The sequence below is a fragment of the Telmatherina bonti genome (genome assembly GCF_933228915.1).
Source record: "Telmatherina bonti genome assembly, chromosome: 22".
NCBI classification, from domain to species: domain Eukaryota; kingdom Metazoa; phylum Chordata; class Actinopteri; order Atheriniformes; family Telmatherinidae; genus Telmatherina; species Telmatherina bonti.
This window is the reverse complement of record NC_136631.1, coordinates 30,108,137-30,130,243: the sequence shown is the minus strand read 5'-3', so window position 1 is coordinate 30,130,243 and position 22,107 is coordinate 30,108,137. Positions and strand designations below refer to the sequence as shown.

At 38.0% G+C, this 22,107-nt stretch overlaps 1 protein-coding gene and 1 long non-coding RNA gene across 2 annotated transcripts; both read right to left on the bottom strand.

The window, feature by feature from the left end:
• Window positions 1-6,555: 6,555 nt before the first annotated feature.
• LOC306772833 (uncharacterized protein) lies at window positions 6,556-12,105 on the bottom strand. The gene is made up of 6 exons (XM_079262464.1): window positions 11,643-12,105; window positions 11,473-11,518; window positions 9,941-10,032; window positions 9,568-9,678; window positions 9,177-9,453; window positions 6,556-7,078 (listed from the first exon to the last, which is right to left on the bottom strand). The coding sequence occupies exons 1-6, from the start codon at window positions 12,008-12,010 to the stop codon at window positions 6,878-6,880; spliced, it is 1,095 nt and encodes a 364-aa protein (XP_079118590.1). The 5' UTR covers window positions 12,011-12,105; the 3' UTR covers window positions 6,556-6,877.
• Window positions 12,106-12,663: 558 nt separating this feature from the next.
• On the bottom strand, window positions 12,664-14,247 carry LOC306772921. The gene is made up of 3 exons (XR_013771788.1): window positions 14,193-14,247; window positions 13,278-13,454; window positions 12,664-13,000 (listed from the first exon to the last, which is right to left on the bottom strand). It is a non-coding gene; the product is annotated as an uncharacterized lncRNA (long non-coding RNA).
• Window positions 14,248-22,107: the final 7,860 nt, after the last annotated feature.

The window sequence follows — 22,107 nt, the reverse complement described above, 5'->3', positions numbered from 1 at the left end:
ACTACTTCACGCACTATGTTTCAGTGTGTAGTGCGTTTACACTGACTTTTGTGCAAAAAACTCAGTGCACTGAAAGTACCCGGATGCTGCCCTAAAACCACCCATAAATGCAGTGTGGAACGATGGACACTTCGCGCACTAAATCCACGCCATTTTGCTGACGTAGCGGAAGAGGATGGACTTTCCATCAGTTTACCAGGTAAATAATGGCGGAATATTGTTAATAATTCCGCCATTATTAATAACGAATTGAGACACTGTCTCAATTCATTAGTGCATAGTGTGCACTACGCACTTTTCTCTGTAGTGCGCACTACGGTGGGTTAGTGCTGTCCCAAATGGAACACTGGACGTAGAGCACTAACCGGTAGTGACGAACTCGCATTTGACCACAATTATTCTGCCGTCAAAAGTAAGAACAAAGCGCTAAATTACGAGAATGAATTTGCTTCTCTCATGAAACTCCATCGCATTAAGGGTGACGAAGGATCCTCCTCCGATTGGCTGAACATGAGTTGGTACGTATATTTATTTACTTGTAACGTGTATGACCCGCTTGCATACGTGCCCAGAGTGCGTACCTGTTGCCAGTCTTGCTTCATTGTTGGCTCATCGTTTCAGGGACAGTTCGTCCCACTAAATTCTTTATAGGAAGTTGTAATAAATAAATGAACAAATCCAGCAAACTTAACTTTATGTATCATATCATCATATATTATGGCCTACACTAGAGTGATCTATCTCAGTTGTTAACAATACAAATCAACATCAGACTGTCATGTGTCTCTGCATGTCTCCCACATGCTTATTAGTATAATAAAGTGCAAATCAAAACACTAATAAAACAGCTTTTAAATATGCAAAGATATTTTCAGTGGAAAAAATGTCCTTTACATTAAACACATCTGTTTTAACTGGTGTTTACTCTGATGCTGTGCACATTTGGCAACAGGAAACGGATTATAAATGATAATGTAGGGAATGCAATGCTGTAAAGAAGATGCTCAGACACAGGGACGCAACGCAGCAAAGTTGTTATTGAAACATTTTATTGAATCGTTTATTGAATCTCCCCCTGCTTGTAGCAGTCCATCTTTCTCATGACGCTCCTCAGGCAGCCTGTCTGAATCCACCTGCAAGCTCGCTTCATATGTTGCCTGTCAGAAGCCAGGTGTGTGTGGAGAGGTCTTTCAGGATCCTAGAGACCAGGTGGAGGTCCGTCTTTCAGGATCCTAGAGACCAGGTGGAGGTCCGTCTTCCTAAAGGCTCTGGAAGGATGTGAAGTACATCCACCGTCCTCCACAACATCTGCATGAGCAGCGGTGACCTTCTGGAGCCAGATAATGATGATGTCAGGAGGGTATGGAGCTAAATCAGGGCCAATTTGTTTGTTTATTTGAAAAAAATATTTGAAACTGATTAAAATTCATTTGAAAATGAAAGTCAAATTTTTACGGTGAACTTTGAAAAACAGGTAATTGTATACAAAATAAAACAAAGTGGATCCAATGTTAGTATGAAATTTAATTCCAAAGGGGTTATATAATTTATTTTTGAAACACATTTTTTCTAAAAATTAATTTTCAATATTAAATTATTTTGCGAGTTTGAGATTTTATTTACTCAGTTTTAGAATCTAGCGATTCAAATTTAGACTTTTTTTCTGTCATTTTCAAAACCTCATTCACAGTTTCACATTTTTATTTCACTTTGCTCTTTTGATATTTAACTTTCAGATTCCTGTTTTTCAGTTTCAAACTTTTGGCCCTGATGTGGCGTGTGGGCGGGGCTAAAGATAACGGGAATGATTGACAGCACAGCGCAGGAGGCTGACAGCGTTCCCTTCATCATGTTGCCTTCAGGAACCGTAGAAATTGCCATGATTTTTTTAAACACCTGCTGCACAAACTATTATTCTTCAGTAAATCGAAAATACATCCCGTGGAACCAATAAAGATAAGCTATTAAAGTTGTGTCAGTCATTACTTTATACAATTACGCTGCAAGAGTGTTAAATTATGAGCATTTCTCACAACCACGTCACGGGTGACATTTCCCACGCTCCTCAAACTAACGCGACCGTATCTCATGGGAAGATGGCGGCCTCTTCAGGTAACGCAGTCGGCACTAACGATCAGGTAAGTGTTTTTTTTTGTTGTTGTTGTTTTTTTTTAATAACTGCACCTAGTCCTGATTGTTTGCATCTGTGTTGGTGAAAGGAGAAATTCAAATACTTGTTGCGTTTGCCGCTGCTTGTTCATTCCATTGTTTGGGTTAATTGCCATATAACATGTTAAACAGTTGCCATTAGGCAGGCTAGCTAGCGGTTGCTCTCGTCCGCAGACATCAGCGCGAGTTCGTGGATTGATTGATAATGGACAGGCAGCCTTTGAACGATAACACTAACATAATCCTAATTTTATAGGTGGGGGTGTATAGGGTGCTGATCATCTCACACAGATATGCAAAGTTTTTGAAATGACTTGATTACAAATATTTAAATTTATGATTAACATCGTTAAGAACGTTTTGGTGACCCATTAGCTCATTTGTAACCATCAGTATTTTTAGAGCAGCTCATAGCAGCGAAGTCTTTCTCTGATCATACTACACAACACAAAACTGCCGAAAACTGTTAGAAGGCTACATCTGTCTTTTTTTATTTTTACTTTTTAAGAGGACATGAACAGAAAAAAAACGACAAAAAAAGTCCCATAATGATTAAAACGTGAGTCTCTCACAGATCTTTGTTTATGCAGTATTCATTATAATGCTTCTGCTAATTTATTTTAGTTATACAGGCCTCATAATTGTTTCTCCTGTTTTCTCTACATGTGGATTGTCTTGGCTGGTATGTTTGTCAGAATGCCAACCACAGTTCAGCAGTGGCAGCAGCCGCACAGAACCTTATTACTGTGCTCACTCAAAACCTTTCTCAGGGACAGCACCAGCCAGCACAAGCAGGAAGGCAGGAACAGCAACCTTCTACTGTAGATCAGGAGATGACAAGGTTTTAGAAAATAGAGAAAGTTTTTTTCAAGAACAGTTTTTAAATGATTTTTTACAAGTTTGTGTTATTATTTTAACTGTGCCTCCATCTTACTCACTTTTCTCATTGTATTCAGATCTTTCCCAGGAATTTTTGTAAAGAAAAGTTATCTTGGAAAACGAAAGATATTTAATGCAAAGATTCATGGGATACCATCTTTAAAGACATGGAAGCCTTTCAGTTTCTATGTTTACCTGTTGAACTGCAATGCGGAAACGACACCAACTTCCTCTGAAGAGTTTGAGCTTGCCCAGGCAGGACTGGGTAAAAGACATCTCACAATGTCCAAGGACATGAGCCATGAAGAGGTGCAGCAAAGTTAAATTAATGAATATATAAATAATTACATTTTGTATGTTTTCTAAGATAATTGCAGGCATTGCAGTATTCTATTTTTTGCAGTTCTTTGGACTTCTTCAGAATGAATATCCTAAGATGCAAGGGCTAACTGGAGGATGGCTACTGTACAAAGCTACAGGTAGGGATAAAAACAATGGATGTAAAACTATACTAAATTCGCATCAATGTGCAAATAATTTAGTTTTATCTGCACACTATTTATTTTAGGTGGTCAGGGTAAACGGAAACTGACACTGGTTCCTCCTGATTGTGGAGGATACACTGGGACCCTTATACGTTCTGTGACTGGAGCTGGGAAAAATTTGTTATATATAGTTCCTTTACAACAAGAATTTGACCTTTCTCCATTACCTCCTGATGCAGTGGAATTCAGAAACATGCCGAAAGCACAATGCCAAACATGCAAAGTGAGTCTGCCTTTGCAAATTTTGGCTCTTCATGTGCAAGAGTGCAGAGAGTCAGCATCTTCAGCTGAGGATACTGAGGTAGGTATACCTTAGAACAGTATATGCATTTGTATTATGTAATTGCATTACGTTTTTATTCTTAATTGTTGACCATTGTAACTTGTCTGTTATTTGGTTCAGGCATGTCAAAGCAAGGTTCAAATAGTTTCTGTGACACCTCCCCCAGAGCACACTGACATAGATGAATTGGATGAAGAGGTAAATATCTTAATGGTAATTATTATAGTGCATTATTATCACTACATTTAAGCTCTTATTAATATTTGAATGTATATGTGTATTGTAGAAGCTTCTGTGTCCTATCTGTAACTTTAAATTTGCACCACACCTCCTCGAAATCCATGCAAGCACTTGTGGAGAAAGGTACTGTATTTGATATTGTGGCTCTTCAAATGACGTTCCAGAACGTAAATACTGTTCTTTGTAAATGAAACATTTATACACTGAATACATCCGTTGTACATTCATTAGAAGCAAAGATGATCTCATGATGGATGAAGTTAAGGAGAACACAAGAGAAGAGGAGCATATTAAAAGGTAAATACTTAAACACAGGAAACTACTCATTGTCTAACTGAACAAAAGAAGTACATTCTGTTACCTATGGTTTCTCATCAGTATCAATGAAGTACTGGATGCCATTAGTCAAAGAGTTGATGTGGAGAAACAGTTCAACATCCACATTTCAAGAACAAACATTCTGGAAAGAGGCCTTCTGCAGTGGCAACGTCAGAAGAAAAATTTCCCCACTGCAACGTTGAAGGTGTCCTTCTTTGGGGAAGCAGGAATAGACACTGGTGCCCTTCGAAAAGAATTTCTCACAGGTTAATTAAAAAAAAAAAGAACAACACATATTTACATTTAAGGAATGGCTTATCCCAAATTGGTGACATTATATATGAGTTATGACAGTTATAACACCACAACTCTAACAGTGTCAAAATATTACTATTATGACTTGGTTTTACTTTTATGAAGATATTAATTGCTCAGTCCCTTCAGGTGAGCATTGTCCTCTTCAGGTCTACTAAAGTTGTAAAAAATTGCTGACAAAAGCAATATATGGTCAGTTGAAAGAAATTTCACACATGTTCAAAGAAATTTGTGTTGCTACTGATTACTGAGCTTTTACAACAATAAAAAGTGATACGTAACACTGAAGACTGTTTTACACCACAGTTAATACATATCACACTTCTGTTGATAGAAATGGTGGCTGGAATTGAGACTCGTTTCTTTGAGGGACCACCACACCAGAAAAGTCCACGCTACTCCCTGACTGACTTTGATAGTGGACTCTTCAGGTACTCCTATTTAAAGGCAAACTGGTGTTTCATGTAATATTTGATAATATAAACAATACACTCATGCTTAGTTTTTATAAGTAGGACTGTTGGAGAGATTCTGGCCGTTAGTTTGGCTCAAGGAGGTCCTGCCCCTGCATTTTTCAGCCCATGGGCTTACGGTTACCTCTGTGATGGGCAGATTGACCCAACACTTCTCGACAAGAATACTGTGACTGATTCCCAGTTGCGTGCACTGATTGACCAGGTGCTGAATGGCCAGTATAAATACTATCTTAATACACGAATGCATCTCTAATCTCATAATTAAATCTATCCATAATCTCTTTTTGCAATTTTGTCAAATGATCAGGTTGAATCCTCAACTGAACAGATGTTTGAGGGTCTAACCGATGAGATCTTAAACTGTGGATTCACAGGAGCTATCTCAGTTCAAAACAAGGAGCTGATTGTCCGGTATGCCACGACACAATTTTGTTTGCGTATAGAAATATAATAAAATTAAGGTTCAGAGGATGTTTTTTCCCTCCTTTTCTTTCTGACAGAGCCATTATACTCCATGCTGTGCTCAGATTGCTACCTTTGTTGGAACAACTTAGGGAAGGTTTGCAGCTGTACGGCCTTCTTGAGCTGATTAAGCAGTACCCAGATATCTGCAAGTCTCGTTTTGTTCCAGGGGAAGATGTTAAAGTAAGTACTCAAAACTCAAAATGGACTATTCAGTATTTACCATTTGTGACAGAAAAAAATAAAAGATTAAATAATTGGCTTCTTAATATCATAGGTCAATGCAGAGTTTATCATGGCATCTGTTCACCCTCACCTGAGTGAAAAGGGAACCACAAAGCATCAGATCGAGCTGGAGATGATTAACTTCATGCAAGACTTTCTGTATGAATCAGAAGGTGAATGGTTATTTTCTGTTAAGTGGGAAGTTGTCAAATTTCAGGATTTTTCTGATGTTATGTCTGGCCATGGCTGCAATATTCAGTTATCATTCGTCAGTCTTAAATTTTACTTTTCTTGTTCAAAATGCAAAAATTTTTTAAAGACCTCATTTTAAATCAGCTCTTATCCTACCAGAAACTCCAGAGCATCTAGATGATGAAAGTGGCCCAAGATCCATTACACCTGCCAGGTTTCTGCAGTGGATCACCGGTCAGGGTCATATTCCGCTCCTTCCCTCAGAGAAGAAAGACTTTGCTGTGGTGATCAAGTTTAACCATGACTGTGGTGCAGACTATGGGAATCACAGCATCTGCTATCCTGTTGTATCTGCCTGTGCTAAGACCATCGTGCTGCCTGTAAAGCATATGAAGTCCTATGATCAATTTAAGATGGTTCTGATGGAGGCTTTTCATCTTGGCCAGGAATTTAACAATGTTTAAATTGCTTTCATTGACTTCCATTGGTTTAGGTTAAACCTCAAAAACAAATTGTTAAGTAAACTATTGTTAAAGTTAAAGAAGCACCTTTCTAAGTTGTAGATTAACAACTAAAGTGTTCTCACTGGATAAAATACATAGACAATTTACAGTTCAAAAGTTTGTCAATTTTATTTCACAGGAAAAAATGCTGTTTGGAATGAGATGATTGTGTTTTTCTAAGCCATTCCATTTTCCATGTTGCATCACAACAAATAAATGTTAAAACTTCCCTAACCTGCTGGGTTGAAAGGAAAAATTAAGTGATTTTATTTATGAAATATGATTAAGCACAAAGTTCAATACATCCAAATAAATCTCTCGTCCCTGTGACTGAGATGGCCTTGTAACATCAATAGTCTCTCTTAGTCTTGCCATGTCCTGCTCAGAGAGAGGACATTCAACAGATGGAAGAACTATTCCAGCACTGGTCCCGTCCAACTCGCTGATGTCAACCTCTGGATCCTCCCTCTCCTATGATGAAGAAAACAAAAATGTAGAGCCATGGAGCTGAACATTTTAACACTATAGAAAAGACATACAATATAAGACTATGATAGTGTGGAAATGTTTATGCAGAGAAGTCAAACAAAATGCAGAGTGTATGGACTAAATAAGTGATGTGCACATTAAGCTGGTTATTGACCCAGCTTGAGGGAGACATTTTTATTTCAGAATGAGGCTACACAAAGAGGTTTTAGTAAAATGGAAAATGGCTGCTGATGCTAAATAAAGATGAAGCACCATAGAAGAAAACTGCTTCCTGAGTCAATGTGGAAATTTGATCCTCTTTTCAGATATTTAACTTTATTAAAACTGGAACATAAGTTGAAATGTTGGTGGAAAGAATAAAAGCTGTTATATTTAGATTCAATTCCAATAGAGGAGACATACTGTATGTGCAGGAAACAAAGTTAGTTTAAATAAATCTTTTAGTGAGGTGTTGTAGTCTATCCTGATTAGACATCTTCTGCTTTTATTTCATTGGCTTGTAAATATTTAGTGGCTATTTTTACATTTAGAACTTGAAACCGTATACGTATGTTTTAACACTTTCAGTAAATGTTCTCTCATCTAATATGACTTGAGAGGGCCTGTATCACAGTGTCCTGATCTAAGTGAGACTTTAACCACAGCTGAAAACGCTGCTGTTGGAATTGTCACTACTCAGATTTTGCCACAATAGGTTCTTTAAAATATACTGAAGCAGAATGATCTCCTTCATTGGAGGAGGAGGAAGAATGCCAGCATGATGGTGTAGTAGTTGGCACTGTGGCCTCATAGCAAGAAGGTCTCACTGTGCTTGTGTAGGTTCTCTCAAGCTCGTCTTCCCACACACAAGACATGCACGTTAGGTTAATTACTATGGTCAATTGATCCCTTAGTGCATGTAAGTCACTTTGGGAAAAAGCGTCTGCCTAATGACAATATGAAAAGGATGGTGAGGAGACATCGTCTGCTTGGATCCAGAGAGACCAACAGTAGATTTCTATCATCACACATTTATGAAAGGATTTCAGACGTGACGGCATTCCCAGTGACTCCAGATACCGTTGTACTTCTCAATGCTTTGTGTTACCAGTGATGTTTAAGAAAAGTTGCATTTACAAATGGAGTTCTTCACAAAGTACAAATCCTGCTGTGAAGTCATCTTATATAGACGGTTCATGTCGGATATCTATGGCCAGAGCATCAGAGTAAGTGCAGAATGGTGCTGATTGATAAGCCATTGATGAAGAAATCCTATTCCAACAAATATTCTAAAAAATCTTCTTTTACGTAAATAATTGTGTATTAATTCAACAGATAAATCTCTGGAGTCATGTTGCTACAAACAGCTAATTCAGCAAAAAAAAATCTACCTGTAGAGTTTCTTCATGGTAAACATGCCGGCAATGAGGTTAGCATACTCAGAGTTTAAACATAACCCACTATCTAGAACAGAACCCCCAGATCACCAGTGTTCATTTGCACAAGGTGAACTACTCACATGTATCGTGAGTGGCATCACTAAGCCAAGTTTTGTGTTTGCCAAGAGTGTCTCAATCAAGAGTGAGCTGCAGTTGCATTAGGACCCAAGTTACAACATAAGTAATATGTATGTGAACGACCAGAAACACTTGTACACCATACACATCCATCCACACCTCCACCTGAATCATATGTGAAATAAAGTAAAGTGAAGGGGAAAAAAAATCACTTAGGCTTCTTATTCATTTCTTGTCTCATTCTGAACGGTCCAAAGGAGTGATCTAGCTTAGCATTTCTCAATTCTGGTCCTCTGAGACCATTGCCCTGCATGTTTTAGTTCCTTCCAACTCCAGCACACCTGATTCAGATTAAATAAACCGCTCATCGTGTACATTGCAAGTCTGCCAATGAACCGATTTTAGTCAGGTGTGTTAGCTGTTAGCTAAGGTTACCTCTAAAAACATGCAGGGCGTTAGTCTCTGAGGACCAGGATTGACCAGGAAAGTGCTATTTTCTGCTATATTTGTGTTTTTCCCCTGTGTACATTTTAAAACACACTTCAGAAACAGCTTGTAGAATTTTTAATTCTTTCATTTTGTACCTCTTCTCCATCTGGAGCATCGACTGGATTCTGGTGCAGTCCTACTGTCCACAGCTGTTGTGGAGACAGATTGTGCTCTGTTCTTAAAGGGTGGTTATCCCAGCCAAGCCTAAAGATGTCCAGATCCCTCTGCAGACGTGGAAGAAATGTGTGCTGGACACAAAACATGTGGACAGCATCAGACGGATCCAGAAGGCCTTCATCTTCAAGGTTGTGAAGGTTCTCATAGTGTACGCTTGTAACAGCCATCCACACATCTCGCCACAAGCGCTCTATTCTGTTCAATGATATCAAAGTATGCCAAAGTTTCCTCATAAGTTGCCAACTTGAAAAACAAATTAAACCTTGTTTTATTAATCCTTGGGGAAAACTATGAAAATATTAAATATACCTTTGATTGTGGACACTCTTGCCTGACAGGAAACTTCCTCTTCCACAGCCTCTGATGGTGAACATGCATCTTGCTATCCCAACATTTTCCACCCCTTGATCACCTCGCACTCTGAAAATAAATTGCACATTAAAAGATTAACAGTTTAAGTTTAGTCAGTTTGGAAACACTTTACTAAAATTTGAACAATTCACAACTGAACATGTATATTACAAAACTTTCATATCAAAATGTATACAATGGAACGACAGACAGAACTTTATCTGACAGAAATTGTTCTCTGATTGGCTGAGGGTTTCAAGGTTATTGTGAAGAATCAAACTGGCAGATTAGTAAAATGTTGGAAATAATCACAATGAAATCATTTTCTTACCTTAATGGAAAGCCATACTTTTGCACAGCCTCAAGAAAGAAATTAAGTGCAGTGGTTGCTTTGTTATTAGTAGCGGCACTCAGGTACATGATCTAGAGATCCAAATATGATTCAGTGGAAATTTAATCAAAGCTTTTTCTGGGTAAAATTAAAAGGTTGACACATTTAAAAGATCAAAAGTAAATAAAGTAAGTTGCATGAGGTAGCAGTAGCTGGAATCTGCCCTCCACTCAAATGCAAAAGAAGAAAATATCTCTAAAGGAGTAGTTAACTAAGCCTTTTCTAATCACGTAATCTTAACAAGTCTAAACATATTTGGACTAATTTGTCAGACAGGAAGATTGGTGTATCATACAGCCAATTTAATGTTGAACCACTTCACCAGCATCTTCACTAGAATTTCTGCAGCCAGAGTCCTGACCAGAACCAGCAGGAGAGATCATATTTCTCCAGTTTTAGCCTCTCTTCATTGGCTGCCTGTTGAATCTAGAATAGAATTTAAAATCCTTCTCCTTACATATAAAGCCCTCCACAACCAGGCACCACTATATATCAAAGACCTCATAGTTCCTTATATACCAAGCAGAGTACTTCGTTCGCAGACTGCAGGCTTACTTGTGGTTCCTTGAGTCTCACAGAGCCGAGCAGGAGGCAGAGCCTTTGGTTATCAGGCCCCTCTCTTATGGAATAAGCTCCCAGTTAGTGTTAGGGAAGCAGACACCCTCCCCACCTTTAAGACTAGGCTGAAGACTTATCTTTTTGATAAGTCCTATAGCTAGGGATGGTTAGCATCCCTTAGTTATGCTGCTATAGGTTTAGACTGCTGAGGGACATTTCCTGATACACTGAGCTTCTTTCTCTCTCTCTCTCTTTTATCCCCCCCCCCCCAATAACAGTGTTGCATCATTAACATGTATGTCTCCTGTCTCAACAGGTCTCCCTGGCCGGGAGTAGCAGTTCCTGTTGTCTGTTGCCTTTCTGTCCTCTTCCCCCCACACAGCAGAGGCATGTAATGTTCAGATCAAGCCATCAGACCGAGCCATTTATTAGTGGTGGTCATAAGATGGCGCAGAGGTTTTACGTCATCACGTTGGTGTGGAGGCACGTAGTTTTGGTTGTAAAAGCGTAGTACAAGTTTTTCAGCAATAAAGAATGTACATGAAGCTCCGTCTCTCGAGTTATTTCAAGCTCAGCAGACATCCTAACAAAATGTCATAAGGCAGATGGCTGCCTGTCCTTGAGCCGGGTTCTGCCGGAGGTTTCCTTCCTGTTAAAAGGAAGTTTTTTTCCTTCCCACTGTCACCAGTGTGCTTGCTCAGGATGGGAGATTGAGTTGGACCTCCAACTCAGTCTGTTGGTTTCCTTATATAGGCTGTTATGAATTGGCCTTCATTATGTTTTCCCCTCTGTCTGTAAAGCGTCTTGAGATGGCATTGCCGTGATTTGACGCTATATAAATAAAGTTGAATTGAAATGGAATAGAATCTCACTTTCATCTTTAACTGCCTAATAAAAAGAAAGAGGAAAATCACCTTTCTTGAGTAGCCATCAATCCCTCCAAATATTACCAGGCCAAATCTGTGGGGGAAAAAAAGTTCATTTATTAAGTACCAACAGACAACTCTGTTAAAAATCAATAACATATTCCAGTATTTAGAAATATCATCGGACATTTACAAACTGTAGGTAAACATCATCCTACCTTATAAGTTTATGATTTGTGTCAATATGTACCAAGTGAAGAGGACCTTGAACAGAATATGTCCTGCGGGCTACACATCCCAGCCTTGTCATTCTTGAGAGAACACCTGCAGAGTCCACCCGATGCATTGATGAGGACACCCTCTTCCACTGGACACGGTGACCCATGGCGTGAAGTATTCCTTTCATCATCCTGTATCCGACATGTGGTTTTCTTGCTTTGACTGACCTAACTAAACTGTCCAGCTCTTCATCAGTCAGTGTACTGTAGCACTGCTTGATGGAAATGCCATATTCCTGCAAGCGCCGTTTTACTGTCCTGACAGATATTCCCAGAAGTTCTGCAATTTGGGGCACTGATAAGGCCATTTCTGTTAGTGCCTGTAGTTGATGAGGAGACACATCATATTTAGGTCGTCCGAGCTCTCCTTCCAACACTGGCACTTGAGATGGGGTCGAGTCGATATGCTCCATACTAACAAGGGTTGACAACTCCATCAAGGCATTCATAACATCTTGAGGGATCTCAGCATGGTTGGACAAAGATCTTAAAAGCATCGTCTCGTGGTTGACAACAAAATGCAGATAGTCCTCATCAAGGGGCTTTCTGTGCAAGACTTGGGAAACTTTATTCAGAAGTCGGTGAAGAAGCTCTCTTTTCAGCTGCTCCTAAGTTAAATGGATATAATGTTACATTACTTCACTTGTTAATACAAACTACACATTTCCGCGTGTGTTATGCACACAAATTTGTTAAGTGGAAAATCTTTTGTAGTGGTTCCCACTGCTTAGCTTGCCTAAATTAAATTAAACTACTGCTGACTGGCAAACTGAAAACAGTGGTCGTTAGCATTGTCATGATGGACAAACTGTCTTCTCCCTTTGCTCATCTCTGTGTAACACAGATGCAAACAATCAGGACTAGGTGCAGTTATAAAAAAAACAACAAAAAAAAAAAAAAAAACCCCTTACCTGATCGTTAGTGCCGACTGCGTTACCTGAAGAGGCCGCCATCTTCCCATGAGATACGGTCGCGTTAGTTTGAGGAGCGTGGGAAATGTCACCCGTGACGTGGTTGTGAGAAATGCTCATAATTTAACACTCTTGCAGCGTAATTGTATAAAGTAATGACTGACACAACTTTAATAGCTTATCTTTATTGGTTCCACAGGATGTATTTTCGATTTACTGAAGAATAATAGTTTGTGCAGCAGGTGTTTAAAAAAATCATGGCAATTTCTACGGTTCCTGAAGGCAACATGATGAAGGGAACGCTGTCAGCCTCCTGCGCTGTGCTGTCAATCATTCCCGTTATCTTTAGCCCCGCCCACACGCCACATCAGGGCCAAAAGTTTGAAACTGAAAAACAGGAATCTGAAAGTTAAATATCAAAAGAGCAAAGTGAAATAAAAATGTGAAACTGTGAATGAGGTTTTGAAAATGACAGAAAAAAAGTCTAAATTTGAATCGCTAGATTCTAAAACTGAGTAAATAAAATCTCAAACTCGCAAAATAATTTAATATTGAAAATTAATTTTTAGAAAAAATGTGTTTCAAAAATAAATTATATAACCCCTTTGGAATTAAATTTGATACTAACATTGGATTCACTTTGTTTTATTTTGTATACAATTACCTGTTTTTCAAAGTTCACCGTAAAAACTTGACTTTCATTTTCAAATGAATTTTAATCAGTTTCAAATATTTTTTTCAAATAAACGAACAAATTGGCCCTGATTTAGCTCCATAGGAGGGCAGCTGGGAAATAACCAGAAGAAGAACCAGCAGCAGCATCTCCAGGAACCGTCTGAGACTGATGAGAAGCAGAGGATGGTAATGATGTGTTACTCCCCAGATCATGACTGCATTTATATCTAAACAATAAATAATTTGGCGAATGGGAAACAAATTGTGTGTCTCTATATAATGAAGATCTACAATGAACTTCTCTTTACATTTTTCTAATATAATTAAATATTTGGTAATGATTAATTTATTACCATACACAAAACACACGAAACATTCAGTAAATATTACATGACACCAACTACAACGTAAACTAAACACACACACACACACACACACACACACACACACACACACACACACACACACACACACACACACACACACACTCGATCGATTTTCAATCAGGGACAGACGAGGTGGAGCCATGCAGAAGAAAGTTACACACCTCACACTTTGCACTCTAATAATCATACCAACTAAATTCACTACTATGTTTATTTTATATCTATATTTTCTCGTTCAGTCTCAGCAGTTCAGATCTGACCATACGATGCAGATTTATGGCATCAGTGGTAACCATAGTAACGGACCGCTCTCTAAAAACTGGCGCTATATTGGTATTAATAGTTTACGTTATAAACACCACAATAGTTCATCTGGACGTTCAACAAGGATGAATGAACATACAGAACCTATAACATTCATCATTTATGACAAATGGTCAGATCCATAACTGTCGTCATGGATAGATTAGCAGGTTGCAGTATACATCACAAACATAACGGAATAATTGAATACTTACATTTATACAAATGAATCCCTGCTTGGACCGGCGTTAAACTCCGCCATTATTTACCTGGTAAACTGATGGAAAGTCCATCCTCTTCCGCTACGTCAGCAAAATGGCGTGGATTTAGTGCGCGAAGTGTCCATCGTTCCACACTGCATTTATGGGTGGGTTTAGGGCAGCATCCGGGTACTTTCAGTGCACTGAGATTTTTGCACAAAAGTCAGTGTAAACGCACTACACACTGAAACATAGTGCGCGAAGTAGTGTTAGTGCGCTGATTGAGACACAGCCATGGTTTTAACTGTCACCTTCTCATGACATCATCAAGCAGTGACACGTTTACTTAAGTGCAGTACAAAATTCAGCCACTAGATGGCAGCACGTGACCAGGCTTTCAGGCATACATCCGTAAATGACATTAAGATGTGTACATAACAGAACAGTGTCATTAATTGTGATAAAAACAAATCTGGCAAATCTTAAAGAGGACCAGGACAGACTAGAAAACTAAAATAAAAGAAGTATTTTTATTGCGTTGGTTCACAGAGGTTCCTCTACAAAGCTGTGGGCTCAGCCTCCAATGTTCCCAGGTCCAGGAAACGCCCCTGATTCTGGAACAATAGAAACATTACATACCGGAAAAAAAGTTTTTTTCTTTGAAAACTGGTTTAATAATGATGTTTATTTTGTAAGTCAATTACTTCAGTCTGACAGACAGATATATACGTACATAGAATTTATAAATGCCCATCCTGAACTGGTTTCTCTAAAAGAATTTACCATAGTGACAAACACCATTCCTTCTGGCATTAAAACGTTACTCAAAGATTATTATAATCTCGCAATTGCTGTAAAAAAAAAAAAAAACCCATCTGAAACTCACATTGGTAAAATTAGCTTCTCTCCCAGGCGCCCTAACAATAAAAACATTAGAAAGCTCTTTCAACAGCTATCTGTATCCACTCCAAATATGACCTTCTACTGGAACAGCTTAGTGAAGACATACCATGGGAAAAAGTTTGGTCTTTGCCCTATAAATTTATTCTGAAAAAGTAAGATAAATTTCTACTAAAATACTTGACAAATATTATCCAGGAAAGACCTTTATTTCACAAAGATTTAAAAAGGATCTTGACACCAGCTGCTCTTTTTGTGGTAGTTTTCCTGAAAGTTTGGCTCCTATGTTTTGGACTTACTCCTATGTCGAAACATGCTGGTCCCACCTCCTTAATTTCTTGCAAAACAATCTTCTTTCTGACTTTTCTTCTTCATTCATGAATATTCTATTTGGTTTCTATGATCATAAGTAAACAGCTATTTCTTTTTGATTGACTTAATTTTCATTTTTGGCTAAATTCTACCTCCATAAATGTAAATTATTTACATTTAAGCCTTATTTACCTGTTTTTATCAGTTATATTAGGAAATAATCAATCTCCACAAAAAATGAAAAGAATTCTAAGCTATGAAAACTACAGCCTTAATCAACAAATATTTGACTAAAAACTTTTTTTTTTTTGTTGTAAATCTTTAACATGATTTGTAATACATCTCTTTGTGCTCTTCATTCTTTTTTTCTGCTTTTATTTCCTTCTACTGTAAAGAAAATGTTCTCCTTTTCTGTATGTGGCCCCCATGTTCCAATTTTGTCGTTATTCTGTGATTGTTCTGTAAACTGTAATAAAGTCGTTAACGAAAGAAAAAAAACAAGCAGCAGAAGAAGAAGACAAATGTTGATCAGACCTCGAGGATCCTTCATGTGTTTTTTGTATGACAAAAAATGAAACAATTGAACACCTTTTTCTTGCTCAGTCACAACAATGCTTGTAAAGATGTTTACCGTTAAATACTGAGTTAAATATTGAGATCAGCAATTTTTCGTTTAACACAAAGCAAGTGATGATTTATATGGAAGCTCTGCCAAAACATATCTAAAATGGTAAATATTATTTTTGTTATGGGAAAGTATTATATACATAAAAATAAGTGGAATAACAGTAAACCCAACATAAACAGTTTTAAAAATGGAAATAAAAAAAATTATATAACATCCCATCAGTCAATACTTTAGTTAACAAAACAATGTCGGAGTCTCTGGTCTTTTAAGTTCAGATTCTATGTCCTTAAACATACTTAAGCACTTTATTAAAAAATAACCCCTGAACAAAATTCTAATTCTTCTGTTATTTAAAGATTTTGGAAATAGTATATTCTTATCATGTCTTAAATACAAACAATGGCTTCTTTTTGTTTTCTTCAATTGAGTCTTTTTGTAAGTTGTTGCAATGTCATTCAATGTGAAATGTAAGTTGTGAGTTGAAACAAAGCATTAAAAAAAATTATCTTGAGGATCCGCTTCATTTTCTCTTAAGGTATTTTTTTGTAACATTATTTTATTGATACCATACTTTAAACTACAGCTAGTGACTCTGATGTACCTTTTATACCGACTAATATTCGTTTCATCTGCAGAGTAACTACGTCACAGAAGGATCCGCCTCGTCAGGAGAGGAGGTGAGACTTTACATTCTTGGTGTTTACATGTTTGGTTTAATAAGCAAGTGGTCGTGTTTCGGGTAATTATGTGGTTATGATGTTTGGTGACAACATTTCTTTTACAGTCTCTTGTTCATTCTTGTTTAAATGTGACAAATCAACAGGTGGATGCCATTTTTGTTTGTTACTGTCTTTTGTTGTTTGGCATTTGTCACTTGCTTCAGGGTTTGAACCAAGATTAGCAGAACATGTGTTTACACAGACTTCTTGTTCTGAATCTAAACTGTCTGAAACACAGTTAACCGGCTTTACTTCAGTTACCTCTTCCAGTGTTCCCAGAACAGTTCTCTTAGAAAGGTAAATGTCATGTTTAGTAGTGTTTTGTACAGGGATTTTAACAATTTTTGTTAAACCACTGGGGAGATCTACTAATGCAGGGAACAACTCTAAACCATCAGGAAAGTTGTCTTGTTCACTGGGCTGAAATAACATTGCTCCCCCTGCTGGCCACTCTCTCACTCTACACCTGATCTCACAAATTTGACCAGCAGGCAACATAGATCCCTTTTTACCAGTTTTGACAGGTAGCTCTACAAAGTTGTCAGATGGAGTAAAAACATTTAGTGCAGAAACTAAAGCTTCAGCTGTACTCTCAGTAACACTTAAAGCTTCTTTAAGTAGACATGTGATATCTGTGTCAGTGTCTTTGTTAGCTTTAATCACTTCTGAAATCACATTACTGCCTAAAATGGGATGGCTAAGACAGTTCTGTGTGACTAAGACTGGTACTTGAATAGTGACATGTCCATGGTTGTTGCTTTTAATATCAAGTGCCATATCTGCCCAACCCTCAAAAGGAACATCAGTGCCGTTGGCAGCAGAAATTTCTAGTGGTTGGTCTGGAAGGAGGGAACTAAGTGGTTGGATTTGAACATCAGGTAATGATCTTTGAACCCATGTTTTTCCCACCATAGTCACTTGAGCACCTGAATCAAGCAGCATTTCAATTGGAGCACCATTGAGAGTACATTTCACTATACATTGTTTACCAATGAGCTGAGCAAGTCTTTTCTTTGGTGGTGGTGGTGAGCGAGTAGACTGTTGTTTTAGATTATGGTTATTAGACTGGGGGCACTTGGGCTGTCTCGGTCACTGGCTGCCCCTCTCCTGTGACCGTGGCATGTTTCCCGACGCCTTTTGTTGCAGACAGCCTATGGCCCAGTGTCCTGTTTGACTACATACAAAACAATGTTGGCAAACAGCTTTGTTTTGTTGTACGCACAGCTTACATTTGCCCCGTGTTCCACCTCGTACCTTTATATTTTGTCTCTGAGGACTAGAGTCGACAGGTATGGGTTGTTCAGGTGGTCGGGTCATTTGGGCTAGATGCTTGGTCTGTGAGGACACTTGTGCTGTTAGTTCTCTAATAGCATCATCTTGTGTTTGTCTCTCATTGTCCACTTTGTTGTCTTTGGTTTTGTCACCACTGTCAAGATTTGCTACAGTCACTGTTTTACTCTTTATAGTTGTACCTTGTCTTTTCTGTCTTTCTGCTTCTTCAGTTGTTGACTTAGTGATTTGTTCAAGTAACAAGTCATCACTTACTTGCATGTCATTAAGGAAGGATTTTAAGTCACGTCTCACATAGTCATTTTTCTCATTTAACCCTTGATAGAGTGTGTGAAGAAAAGTGCCTTGTACAAGTCTTACATCATAGTTAAAACTAGTATTAGCTTGTTGTGACTCAAAAAGAACACGTTGTTTTAAACCCATTACTCTGTACAGAAACTGTTGTGGACTTTCTTTGTCTGACTGTTTGGCATTGCTTAACTCTTGAAAGAGCTCTGTACTGATTTTGTCACGAATGTGAGAGCGAAGAAACCTTTTAAGCTCATCAACATTTAAATCACCCTTGTTAGTTAACATTTCTCTGAAATTACCAGGTTTTGTGATTTTGAGTACACCTCTGATAACTTCTGACTCAGAAAAACAATCTTGTAAACCTTCATCAATTTGTTTACACAGGTTACCAAAAGAAACATCAGAACCGGTATCTGAAATCTGTCCACCATGGAGTTTAAACTCTCTGCGCAGAAGCAGACTTGCGACATCACTCAGACTTAATACCTGATTTTTCATACTGGATAAAGGACTAGCACCACTCAGAGGGGGACTGAAAGTTCTTTGGGCTTGGGGTGGAGCGGCGAGACCTTGTGGTGAACCTCTAGTGTCTCTGTCCTCTCCAGGGGAATGGTGATGAGAAGGTGGTGATAGGAGTAGTGAGTTGAGTTCTGTACGATGTGATGATGTAGGGATGGAGACGTCTCCTGGAGTTGTGGTCTGTTGGATGACTGGTGGAGGTGCTGGGGTGCGTGAAGGAGGAAGAGTGGTCTGGTCATCCCTCTGGGTGTGGGCTGGATCCTCACGTCCGGTGGAAGTGGTATCAGTAGGTTTCAGTAGACTGGTGACCATGTCATCTATGAGGAGCAGTTGCGACATGCCTTCATCCTCTAGTGACTTTAACTTGTCACCTCTCAGGTAATCAATGATTATCTCATACAAGTCAGTGTCACTAGCTCTATCTATACTGTCTGTGATGCTGCCGTCATCAAGGGAGTAAACGATGGCTTGTAACTGACTTGTGCTCAGACTTGAGAGTTGTCTCTGGATCTTAACAATCAGCACCCGCCGTGGTGCAATAGTGGCCATGTTGTCGATGGTGGAAGACACTCTCTGGATGACCCACGTAGAACGGAGCCCTACCTGTAGTTCTGGACACCTCGAACACAGAAGATGCACTCTTCACCAGGCAGTAGCTGTCCCTTTAAGCATCCCGGACGAGCCCCCAATTGTTACTGGCGCCAGCCCTAGGGGAAGCTGGTGCGGTGACAAGCGGCACACAGCGAGCAGACTGTGTTGCCAAAAGTTGTGGTATTGAGAGGCTGTGGAAAGACGAGGAGACGTGTTATCATTGCCACAGCTCTCTTTACTCTGAGATTCACATATTTAGATTTTCATACATACATTTCCAGACAAACTGGTAATTTACAAAAATAAAAATAATCATTTGGTTCCAAAAATATAAACAAAAATACGTAACACGTTCACTTTTTGTCATATCTTGTCCCTTTTTACAGTCTTAGTGCTAAACTACTTCACTAAATCACTTGTATCTTACATTTTCCTTTCCTTTTCTCTTTCTCTTTGCTCTGCACTGCATGCACACACACACACACACTGCGGCTACTTCAAAGAACGCGCCTAAAACTCGGCGGTAACTAGTCTCTGATTAACTTGAAAATGATTTTTGACCCCAAACTAAACCAATCTAAACCCACAGTAAATGTGCACAAAATATTCACACATATTACAATTGGACACAAAAATTACTTTTGCATTACTCGAAAGTAGACGTTAGCTAAACGTTTAAGTGTCTAATGTCTTTATCCTTAGCAGACTTCTAACATTTTCCGCCTAAAAACTAATTATTAAACTACGGTTACAACTGCATCAAAACACACATCCAGTCTTGCAAAATCATGCAACATCTTTTCTGACATATTAAGGACCAGTATTTAGATATTTTACCAACTTTATACGCATTTAACCTGTGGAAAGACGAGGAGACGTGTTATCATTGCCACAGCTCTCTTTACTCTGAGGCTGTGCCAGACGTTCCTCTCTTATCCTACAGCAGTGCCCATAGCAGCTTCTAGCGGCTTGGATGTGAATTACACCATAACATAAAGACATTAAAACTTAATTTAAAAAAAAAAATATAGGGGAGTGTTTGTTTCAATAAAAAACTATAGATGTAGCATTTTTCAACCTACTACAGGTGCTTAGCGAGGTTAAGGGTGCATTCACATCAGGATAGTCTGTCAACCTCGGATAGTTTAGCCGTTTACCTGTAATACCTGGAACATGCTGAAAGCAAACCTTAAACCTTACATGTACATGCTTCCTTTAAGAAATATCATCAGGCAGCATGGTATAAATTATCATTGCTGTGCGGATGACACTCAGATCTACCTTTCCATGAAGCCAGATGAAACCAATCAGTTTCTTAGATTACAAAGATGTCTTACAGACATCAAGACCTGGATGACTCTGAATTTTCTCCTTTTGAACTCAGACAAGACAGAGGTTGTTATCTTAGGGCCTGAAAAACTTAGAACAAAGTTATCCAGTTAGGTAATTAATCTGGATGGCATTAATCTGGCCTCCTAACATTTTAGATATTTTTTGCAGACCCTCCATATAAATCATCACTTGCTGCGTGTTAAACAGAAAATTGCTGATCTCACTATTTAACCACCAGTAAATATCTTTACAAACATTGTTGTGACTGAGAAAGAAAAGAAAAGGTGCTCAATTGTTTCATTTTTTGTCATACAAAAAACACATAAAGGCTCTTCGAGATCCGATCAATGTTCGTCGTCTGCTGCTGCTTGTTATTTTTATTACATTCTTTTTTAATACAAGCAGTATGCAGTGTAAAACAGAGCAGTACAAAACTGAACAATACACACACCAGGGGATTCAAATTTCTTAGGAGCAGCTATGACATAAATAACAATAGTCACATAAATACACAAAAAAGAGTGCATGAATCAATAGTCTTAATGACTTTTATGTTAGTGGAACACTTGATAGAATTAATATGTTGTTCGGGCTCATTATTTAAGATAAAGATAGGAAATCAAATGGAAAATAAAAGATTTGATTTTGAAAATAATAATTTGATTATATTGGCAAAGTTTTTTATTCACAAATGTAAAGTTTTGAAAATATACCCAATTCTTGAAGCATTTAAAAAATAAATAATTTTGTTGGAAAAGGCCCTGAAATACTGCAAATTCCATAAAGCCTATAAATTATATGACTTTTTGAATAAGCTGTTTGAATGACAAGTATATTTTGTTGTTTCCATTTTGTTGTTTCCTCTCTAACAAATAAATATACATGAGGAATGTATGTATTTTATATATATATATATATATATATATATATATATATATATATATATATATATATATATATATATATATATATATATATATATACTTATCCACATATATCTGAAAACCTTATTTTGCAACAGTGCTAGCTCTTGTTTGTTTTGTTTTCGTGTTTTTTTTCCTCTTTCCTTCCTTCTTATGTTACAATTTTACTGCTCAGTTGCATTATATGTACCGGGGAAGCTTTACACCTGTTATAAGCTGTATTGTTATACAATTTCTTTCAATAAAGTTTTTTTAAAAAAAAAAGGAAAGATAAAGAAAAGTGGCTTTTGATTAGTATATCGACATTTGTGAATATACCATTTTGTCATGTATATAATAAGATTAATGGTTATAGAAATGTTTGTTTTGGGTTGTTAATGAAGCCAATCAATATATGTTCAAAGCAAAGGGAAAAACTTGGAGAT